Source organism: Myotis myotis, unplaced genomic scaffold (genome assembly GCF_014108235.1).
Source record: "Myotis myotis isolate mMyoMyo1 unplaced genomic scaffold, mMyoMyo1.p scaffold_m19_p_9, whole genome shotgun sequence".
Lineage (NCBI taxonomy): Eukaryota > Metazoa > Chordata > Mammalia > Chiroptera > Vespertilionidae > Myotis > Myotis myotis.
In genome coordinates, this window is record NW_023416401.1 from 64,035,872 (window position 1) to 64,046,600 (window position 10,729).

The following is a 10,729-nucleotide window of genomic DNA, read 5'->3' on the forward strand; positions in this document are numbered from 1 at the left end:
TGAATGCATATTTGTGTTCTTTGTCCATTTTTATTTGGTCATTTGGTCTTTTTCCCCTAAATAATTTATATATATTCAATCATACTTTAAAAGTTGTTTTTTGGCCATATGGTGCAAATATTTTTTTCAAACTTCTAAACTTTGTATGGTATCTTTTTTCAGGCAGAAGTTTAAAAGTCTTATATAATTAAATTTTTTAATTTTATTTTTAAGATTATGGGTTTTATGTCTTCCTTTTGTGTCTTCCCCACTTAGTACTAGTATTATAAAAGTATAATAATAAAATACCAATATTTCATTAATTACACGTGTATGTGTATTTTAAACATTTAGCTCTTTGCTCCTCTGGAATTTGCTTTTAACCTTTGTGAAGCAGGAATCTGACTATATTTCCCCTTCAAAATATAATTGTCTCAAGACCATATCCTGATGACCCTTTTAATCCTCTGATATGGAATGCCACTTTTAGCATATGTTAAACTGCCATATATTGTTGGATCTTTTTTAGCTTTATTTGATCCATTTACCTATACTCACAGAATTAGTACACTTAAAAAATAATTGGAGCTTTAAATGTCATCTCTTGAACTTTCTAGTTTATGGATTATTTTTAGTATCTGCCAAGGTACATCCTCTTATCATTGTTTCAAAGATTCTGTGGCTTTTATTGAGCACTTTCTCTTTAAGATGAAGTTTAAAATCAGCTTGTTAAGATCCATAAAAATTCCCATTCATATTTTGTATTGTGATCATACTGAGTGTGGACAGCACTGAGCTCCCACTCAGGAACATGATGTGTCTTTCCATTCATCCCTCTCTGTTTTATACCCTTCTGTCAAGTTTTATATTTTTATTTAGAGAAGTCTTATACATTCCTTAATAGGTTGATTCCGATGTATTTTATAGTTTTTGTTCCTATTTTGAATGTCATCCTTAGTCCATTACATTTTCCAAACAACTTGCTAAATTCTCACTTGTTCTAGAGCTGACCAACAAGCTATGCAGAAGCCATATTAGGTGGAAGTTTCTGAGGGAGCTCTTGGAAAGGAAGGAACTGACTCAACAGGAAGCTGTCCTTTCTCTTTCCCCTTCTTGCCTGTCAGACATGATATCACAGCTGGAGAGCCTACAGCCATTTTGTGACTAAGAAGCTATGAAGAATAAGGAGCCCACATGCTCAGAATAGCAAAATATATACACGGAAGAGGCCTGGTTCCCTGGTGACTTTATATTAGGATTAGCCGGCCCTTCTCTAGATATCTTTTACAAGAGACAATACACCCCAAAGTTAAGTCAATATTGTAAGTGTCTTTTACCAGCTGCAAAATGTAGTTCCTAACTGATAGGCCACCTCATCTAAAATAGTTAAAACTCGTACCCAATTGCAATTCATGCCTACACATATTTAATGAATTGGGGTACACAAGACATTCTAGAAATTAAATTCAAGAACTTCAGAAAATACTACCCAGCACAACTGGAAAATGCTATCTGGAAGTCTGTTCACTATATTCTAGTATAACGTCTTATTTTCCATGTTCTTCCTTTCTCCAGCTTTCTCTGAGCATTTCCTCAAACAATCTGTTCTTTGTAAAGTCAGTTTCTCAAGTCTTCATTCACAAAGCATCCACAATTACTTTCCCCCCACTTCTTTGACTACTAAAAGCATGCTAAATCTGGCCCTGGCCAGTGTAGTTCAGTTGGTTGAGGCATTGTCCTGTACACCAAAAGGTGGCCAGCATCCAAGCAAGTATACTGGCGGTGAAACTTCACATTTTCAGACATACAAGATCATAGTCTTGCTTTGCATTTTGAGTTTTCTTAAGGCAGGGACCATCTGTATTACATCAATAACAATTACTTCTGTAGATCTGTAAACCCAAGAGAACCATGAGCATTGGTAACTGGCCAATAAACATCCTCTGAAGAGATAACCTGCCTCGGTGAGGCTTTACTTATGTAGAACATCACTATCGTGAACCACCTTCTCACCATCTAGCTCACAACTGTGATTCTTCATTTTCTGAATATCCATGAAATTTAACATAGCCCACAGCTTCACCTGCAATTATTCTCTATTCATTCAATAAATAATTACTGCAAGCAGTGTTGCATAATAGCTAACAACAGCAGTTCATATTTAGTGAGTGCTGACTATATGCCAGACACTGATCTAAGCACTAGGGCATGCACTGTGGGAAATGGCAATAAAAAGCAGTCCCATCCCAGCCCTGGCCAGTGTGGCTCAGTTGGTTGAGCAATGTGCCGGCACAGAAGGGTTACCAGCTCGCTTCCTGGTTAGGCATATGCCGAGGTTGTGGATTTGGTCCTCAGATGGGGTGCATGTGGGAGGCAACCAATAGATGTTTCTCTCTCACATCAATGTTTCCCTCTCTTCCTTTCTCTCTTAAAAACAAAACAAAACAAAACAAAAAACACCATATTTTTTTTTAAGTCCCATCCCTGCCTTAGCTGGTTTGGCTTGGTGGATAAAGTGTTGGCCTGCGGACTGAAGGGTCCCAGGTTCGATTCTGATCCAGGGCACATGCCTGGGTTGCTGGCAAATCCCCAGTAGGGGGTGTGCAGGAGGCAGCCAATCAATGATTCCCTCGAATCATTGATGTTTGTATCTCTCTCTCCCTCTCCCTTCCTCTCTGAAATAAATAAAAATATATTAAAAAATAAATTTTAAGAAGTCCCATCCCTTTGATAATTCCCAGGGGTAACAAAGATGGTCCTTGCTTATGAGTCCCTTAACAAGGAAGAAATCCAACTTGTACATGGAATAGAGAAGCCCCCACACAAGAATCCCTTAATCATGTTGTTTTGCTAGATAGGGCACAGCTCCAATGGCTTCTCAATAAAGGTTGTACGGAAGGTCAAACTTTGAGAGCTTGCATGTGTGAAATGTCTGTATCCTTCCCTCACACCTGCCTGAGAGTTTGGTTAGATCCAGAATTCTGGGTGGGAATCCATTTTCCTTCAGAAGGCACTGCTTTTTCCATTATCTTCTAGTTTCCAACTCTACAGTTCCTGACCTTATCTATCTATGTGATTTGTACATATTCTTTTGTCTTTATAGTGCTCAAAATTTTCATGATGATGTGCCTTGGCATGGCTATTTTTAAATTAATTGTGCTGAACTCTTGGCGAGTCCTTTGAATTTGGAAACTTATGTCCTTCGGTTTTGAGAAATTTTATTTCATTTTGCATGATTTCTTCATGCCATCAAACAATAACCACCCACTATTCCTCCTTGTTACAGATATCTACAAACCTCTGGGTCATTCTGTCCTCCACATTCCCTGAAGATTTGAGATTCCGGATCATGGTCTCTTTTGCTATTACTACTCCCTCCTTAATTCATGATATTCTCAATATGCATAGATGCTCCTTCCACTACCTTTATCTCTGTTCCTTTACTCCCGTCTTCTAATGATGTTCTCTATCCTACCTCAGCTACTCCCTCCCACAGTGCCCACATCGAAGCAGCTCAATACAGCTAAAGGAAAAGCATATAACCATACTAACTGGGTATCACCTTAAATTATGACAACAAACACCAAATGGGTATGTTTTTGGTGCTTCCTGGCAATCCTAATAAGGCAATATTTCCTTATTCAACTGATTTTTCTCCACTCTACTGGATGAATGCTATACCTTCTTTCTCCTTAAACATTCAACACCTCCCCCTTTTCATTTTTAGCTGACAGACGTCCTTCTTGTTTAGCTAAAACCATAGAAGTAATCAGAAGAGAACTTCCACTTTCTTGCACTACCAAGCTACCACTGCACCAGCATTTGTGTCCATCTAATTGCCACAGATGAACTGTCCATGCACTACTTTAGCCTGAGATCAACATATCCATGTATGTCCTAGATCTCATTCTCTCTCACCTATTTAAGGACCTCACTTCTGAAACTGTCCCTTCTCTCTCTTTAATCATCAGTTTGCCTCTCTGTACTCCATCATTCCCATCAACTTACAAGCATGCTATAATTAAAATGTCTGCCCACCTAAAAAAAGAAAGGACTCTAACACTCATGCCCACCCAGCTAAAGCCCTATTACTCTGCTTTCCCTTATAACAATCCTTGAAACAAAATCACTATGACTATCTATACTGACTGTCATCAATTTCTCTCCTATTTTCTCTTGAACTCACTGAATGAAAACGGTTCTTGTCCAAGTCACCACTGACCTCCACATTTCCAAATCTAACAGTCTATTCTTAGTCCTCGTCAGTATTTATCACTTGGCTTTCCACTGTCCCGGAATCTTCTCCTATCTCGGAGGCAGAAAACCATTTTCCCTCACAAGTTGGAAGATGTTGCTACACTTGTCTTTTCTACATGGGATAGCCCAGGGCTTGGATGTTGGTCCTCTTCTCTATCTACATTTACTCTCTGCATCTCTACCTAGTCTCAGAGCTTTTTCTATGTATTTATTATTTTTTTTTTAGAGAGAGAGAGGAAGTGAAAGAGAAACATCGATTTGTTGTTCCACTTATTTATGCATTCATTGATTGCTTCTTGTATGTTCCCTGAACAGAGAATGAACCAGCAGCCTTGATGTATCGGGATGACACTCTAACCACCTGAGCTACCTTGCCAGGGCCTAGTCTCACAGCTTTAAAATAAAAATTTGGGAGTCATCAGCATATGGGTTGGTATCTCCAGTCCCAACCTCTCTCTTAAATGCCAGACTTGTATATCCAACTGCCTACCCAATATCACCACTTGGATATCTATTAGAAAACTCAAAATGAACAAGGCCAAAATTGAGCTCTATTTTCTCCACAAACTTGCTCTTATTCCAGTGTTCCAAATTAATAAATGGCAACTCATTCTTCCAACATCGAGCCCCAAATCAACTGTGCCCTCTTACACTATTGTTCCTTCGGCAGCTTGCTCTGCGTCCCAGACTGATGGACTAGCCACCACCTGAAGCACCAACAGTCACCAGAAGTAAAGAGAGTGGTAAATTGCACACCAGAAGGTATAGCATCACTCCTGTGCACATTTCATTGACCTAGAGGAACTCACAAGGCCGTACCCAAACCCAACTTCAAGGGGGCAAGCAAGTGCGTTACCACATGTCCAGGAGGCAGAAACCAAAAATATCTGATGGACAGCACCATATCCTTTAAAAAAAATGTTCTAGTTCTAAGCAACAAGATTTTGCCACCTGATTTGTATTCCTTATCTGCAAAAATAAACAACACCACTAAACCACACACTTGCAAAATACTATCTATGGGTCTTTAGGAATGTAACTTCACCAGTTAGGCCTGCCCCTTTCATCACTCAGGAGTCAGAGTTAAGCAAGGAAGATAAGTATAGGTGACAGGAAAGTGCTGAGCCCAAATGTGCTAGAAATGTTCAATGTCAAAAGTCAGGGAAAAGGCTTGAATGGGTAAGAAAACCATGTTCAGTTACGCAGAGGTGAAGAAAGGAGGGGAACCTTCACCCAACTTCTTTTATCAAAGGTATAAAACAGCCAGGTCTTGGGGTTCCTTGCACTACCCCTTGTCTGGAGACCAACGAGTTTCACTCAAACTACTCAGTGGAAGATTCAGAGTTTGACTAGTAAAGTTAACCAACATTTATCTTTTTAGCATAAAAACACTACTTTAAAAATAACTGCACACTGCCATGTTTTTAGAAACAGGGAAGGCACCATATTTTAGCGATGGATTTCACTGGGAAGCTCTTTTTTCCCCCCTGAACGTCTCAAAAACTCAAGATTCCTACACTTAAGATGATGGGATGAACCCCAACTCTACAGAGAGCCTGGCTTTAACAGATGGCTGTTCCAAGTTCTAAAGTGCCGTTTGGTTCTATGTAAAATTCAAATACTTTCTAACAGTGAAACTGTCTGCCAGAAAGGTTTAGGACCTTAGGGTGGATTGGAGATGGTTATCATAAGCAGCTAAACACTTGGAACTGTCAAGTCCACAAGGAATTCCATTGAAGGGCAGAGGAGAAGTTCAAACAACCTCACCTGCCAAATTAAAAGCAAACAAGGACTTGCAAATGCAACCATGGGAATCTAGCCTCACCTCCCCATTTATTCATTCAACAAACACGCATTAGTTGCAGGGAAGGAATGCCAGGAAGGAAGAGAGGAACATGGTTCTAAGATTTAGTTCTTGCTCTCCATTAATTTGGTTTATTAAAAAAAAAAAAAAAAAGCACAAGAACAACAGATCAGTGAGCAAACAGTTAAAAATACGATGCCGTAATCACCTTCACAAGGATACAGAAAAAGCAGTTCCAACGTCTACGTTCAAAATCTCCTTTCAAGGGAACAATACCATATTTGCTTTATTAAGTGGCTAAAATAGAGAAAAAGCAAACCAAAATAACCCCCTTCGGGTTTAATGGCAGTTTTGCAGTGCGCCAAAGCCCCTTTCTTTCTCTCACCCTCCCTCCCTCCGTCTCAATGGTCTCTGCCACAACCCCTCCATCATTCCAACCTTCGCATTCCGCAGGCGGTCCCAGGCCAGCTCCATCACAAACAATGCCCAGACTATCAAGGTCACAAGGAGCCCAAAGGCACCAGGAGCAGAAGTCGAAAACAGATTTTCCTTTCTCCAAAGGGTGCGGGCCCCTCCCCGATATCACCCTCCCCAAAGCCAGGCACCCCGGAGTTGTGAAGGCTAGTAGCCTCAGGGGCCTGGGGCCCACCGCTTTCGGGGTTCCCGAGCCTCTTTTTCCTATCCATCCAGTTCGTGTTCCCTCCTGCGCCCCTAATGACCTCCAACGTCCCCCAACCTGAGCTCCCCATTGTGGAGCGAGGGAGGGTCGCGAAGAGGCTGGGGCCGGGGAGGCGAGGACATGCGCAATAGGGAAGATACTGTCAGTGTCTGTGTGCCTGTAGGAGTGGGGAGGGGGTCCCCCTTATTTAGGGAAGCCTCTGTCAAGGGGACAAGCTCTCGGGGAGACTTCCGATTGGGGGTCATTATACATAAGCCGTTTCTAGGGAAACCCCTTTGAGGTTTCTAATCAGGGGCGTTATTGTGTGTGGAGGGGGGAAGGGGCTCGTCTCTCTAGCGGTTTCTGAGGGCAATAATCTATGGGGCAGGCGAGTGGCCCATCCATAGAGGAGGACTATGGAGATTGTCTACAGAAAACCCTGCTGGGGGAAACGTTCTATGGGGTGGGATGTCCCGCTGGGGTCCTTCACAAGGAGCCGTTGTGGGAGGCTCTACACAGGACACGGGTCCCGGGGAAACGTTCCTCAGAGAGCCGTTTAGGGAAAAACCATCCGCGTGGAAGCCATGCCCCGCCACACCCTGGGCTTTGAGGCGTCGTCGGACCCCAACAACCCGCAATCCCCTGCCGGGCCGCCCTCTGCAGCCTCGGTCCCGCGTACCTGACGGAGGGCGACCCGCGGCCGGAGCCGCCGGCAGACCACGCGCGGGGCAACCCCAGCCGGTGCGGGGAGTACACGTCCATGGCGGCAGGCGGCGGCAGCGGAGGAGAACCTGGCCGCTGCGAGGGTCGTGCAGGCCCGCGGGGCGGCTCCAGGGCCTCTGCAGCCGGGCGGGGCGGCGGGGCGTGCCGGGTGGGCGGGGGGCGCGGCGCGCGGGGGCACGTCGGGGGCGGGGGCGGAGTCGGACGTTGGCTGGGAGCGGCGTTGGGGGCGTGGCCACTGGCTGGGCGCGGGGCGGGGCGGGCGCCAGGGCGCAGTGCGGCGCCCCCTCCTGAACTGGCGAGCGGTCCCTGCGGGGCGCTGGGGTCGCCCGTACTCGGGGAGAGGGCTGCCACGCTGCCGCTCTGCCCTGTCTTCAGGCTCCGCACTACGGAGTGGGACTCTGCGCCGCCTGCAGCCACGCACACGGGCGCGCCCGGAGGTGGAGCCTCGCCCTGCCCCGCCCCGTTGAGCGGGCTTCGGCTTCCCTCAAAGCTTTCCTCCGCTGCAGCGGGATCCCGGGCAGCGCCGGGCGCTGGGCACCTCCTGAACGGCCTGCTCGCTTCCCGCTGCCGACCAATTGCACACCCTCCCTTCCAACACCTAGCCGACCTCAGGTTGGTAGTGGGCCCAGCTCTGCGCTGGGTATGGGTGTGAGAGGCTCCTAAGGTCACAAAGGATCCCGACCTTTCTCTGTGCAGATCTTGGCTTGACGCGTTCCCGACTTCAGAGCCATAATCAAGAAACCTAATCCCTCCGAGTCTCGGTCTTTTTGTGTGTAAAGCAGGGGAAATTCCTCTTTGACAGTGTTGCCAGGAGTATATGCAGGACGTAGTTAATGATTTTGTCATGTGTTGACTTTGTCAGGATACCTTAAATATCCTGTATTAATATTTTTGCAATCAATTACAAAAAATATTGGAGCTGTTTTCCCACCAACGTAATTGGCGCTTAAATCACTTAAATGGAATACCAGCTGAAAATCCTACCTCCGCAAGTAAAAGATCTGGACAATCCCTATGGTGTCTCCAGCAGGTTTGACTGAAGGAGGACCAAAAGAAGGGACTAGAAATTAAAAGTACTTATTTTTCATATTCAAGGAAGGAAGGAAGAGACTTTTGGCTCAAGTTCAAGATATTTAGAGAAAACTTCACATCAGTATACAGACAGTGAGAATCAGCCAATCACCGACAGCCTCACTACAGTGGCTCTGCTTCTGAAAGTCAGCCGGTCAACAGCTTCGCCCCCGTAACTCAGCTTCTGAAAGTTAGTAAATCAATCGCGGGCCCCAGGCTTCTGAAAGTGAGCCAATCATTGGCAGCTCCACGCTTCCGGGCACCAGCCAATCAGCAAGTGCCTCACTCCAGGGACCAGGCTTCTGAAAGTTCCCCGGTCCTCACGGTGACCTGACAACAGTGACCACACTAACAGAGCCTCAAGTCGGCCCGTCGCTGGACTCTCCCGATTCTGAAGCCGCCAATTCCTGAACGCTAGGCTTCCCCAAACCCATAAGATCAGTTCTGGTTTTGTTTAGGGAGATGGTGCCTTACAAGTACAGCTTTCTTTTGCTGACCGACGAGAAATTAATCTTCTTTTTTTCCTTTTAATCATACTGAGTTCAATATTCCCCCACCTTGTCAAGTCCTAGGTTCGCAACCCTTCCAAGATTCAATTCTCGCCGTTATGAGTTTGGACTAGTGACAAGTGCAATGTCAAAGCCATGAGATTTTTAAAAGACAACTTTTTCAATTCTTGTGACAGCTGCTATTACCTTTTCTTTCTTTCTTTCTTTTTTTTTTACAACTCTATGGATATGTTTTTAGAACGTTTTCATCACCCTTTTAGTAGTCATTCTACCATTTCTTCCCAACCATCCTAGCCTTGGGGAATCACTAGTCTTTATCTAGTCATTCTCTCTAAAATGGCTTTGTCTATTCTAAACATTTCATATAACAGAATCATGCAATATGTGGTCCTTTGTGACTGACTTTTTTTCATTTGGCATAATTTTTGCAAGTTTCATTTATGTTGTAGCATATACCAGAATTTCTTTTTTTCGCCCCAGAATTTCATTTTTTAAGGTTGAATAATATTCCATTGCATGGATATCTCTTTTTTTGTTTGTTTAAAGTATTACATATGTCTCCTTTTTCCCAATTGACACCCTCCGCACTCACACCCCCAGGACAAGCCCCCACCTCCCCAGTATCTGTGTCCATTGGTTATGCTAATGTGCATGCATACAAGTCTCTGAGGTTGGACTGTCTGTTCAGTGTTTCTTTGGATCTATTTTTTAAAAATGTTTTATTGATTTTTTACAGAGAGGAAGGGAGAGGGATAGAGGGTTAGGAACATCGATGAGAGAGAAACATCAATCAGCTGCCTCTTGCACACCCCCTACTGGGGATGTGCCTGCAACCAAGGTACATGCCCTTGACCAGAATCGAACCCTGGACTCTTCAGTCCGCAGGCCGACGCTCCGTCCACTGACCCAAACCGGTCAGGGCTCTCTGGATCTATTTTTGTTCATCAGTAGCTGATTTTGGGACCTACCACAGTGGGAAAACTTGATTTGTTGCTTTCAGATGTTAGGTCTATTTACCTAACACTTCAGCAGGCTTTTTTTAATGGATCTTCCTCCTCCTGGGCCTGATTTTCTAATTCCTTATGATATACAAGCTGGTGTTGCAGGTAATTTGTGTTGTTCTTCTGTTCATCCAGGTACATTTTCACGAAGCATAAGATATTAGAGTCATTGTTGGCAGAGCTATGGTCTTCAGGTCTAACAGGAGCTTGGTTAACTTGTTCTCCAACTCCAGGGCAGACTAGACCTTGTATTCCAGTCCCCCAGTTATCTATCGCTCAGGCCTTTTACTAACTGGAAGACAGATTTTACTCTCACATCCTCATAGATATCTTAGGAATTGCTGTCCACGTTCCCTCTTCACCTCAGCTTGGTTTTCAAAGAATGTGACAAAATGAGATTCTTCTGGGTCTTCAATATAATAACAGGCCATAGAAAAATAAGCATCACTGATGTGCAGTTCATAAGATGCCATGTGATTAATAGCAACTGTATACTTCCCAGAGAGGGGGTGCTTGGCTGCCATCTCAGCTTTAGAGAACACCAGGCATAAACAGTGCTCTACTTTTCTTTTTTAAAAACATTTTTTTTTTATTGATTTCAGAGAGGAAGGGAGAGGGAGACAGAGATAGAAAAATCAATGATGAGAGAGAATCATTGATTGGCTGCCTCCTGCACATCCCCTGCCCATAACCCATGACCTCCTGGTTCATAGGTTGACACTCAACC

General features: G+C 44.3%; 1 protein-coding gene and 1 pseudogene across 5 annotated transcripts in view; both read right to left on the reverse strand.

Annotated features, from left to right (window-relative positions):
• The window catches only part of CUNH20orf194 (chromosome unknown C20orf194 homolog), a 137,163-nt gene extending 129,608 nt beyond the window's left edge, over positions 1-7,555 (reverse strand). For all 5 annotated transcript variants that reach the window (XR_004969914.1, XM_036321833.1, XM_036321832.1 and 2 more), the window contains exon 1: positions 7,378-7,555. Coding sequence is in view for 4 of the 5 variants with exons in the window: in XM_036321833.1 (XP_036177726.1) it covers positions 7,378-7,460 (83 nt within the window). In the remaining variant the exon portion in view is untranslated. The remainder of the gene's footprint in view (positions 1-7,377) is intronic.
• A 2,471-nt stretch (positions 7,556-10,026) lies between these two features.
• On the reverse strand, positions 10,027-10,526 carry LOC118662460 (annotated as a pseudogene).
• Positions 10,527-10,729: the final 203 nt, after the last annotated feature.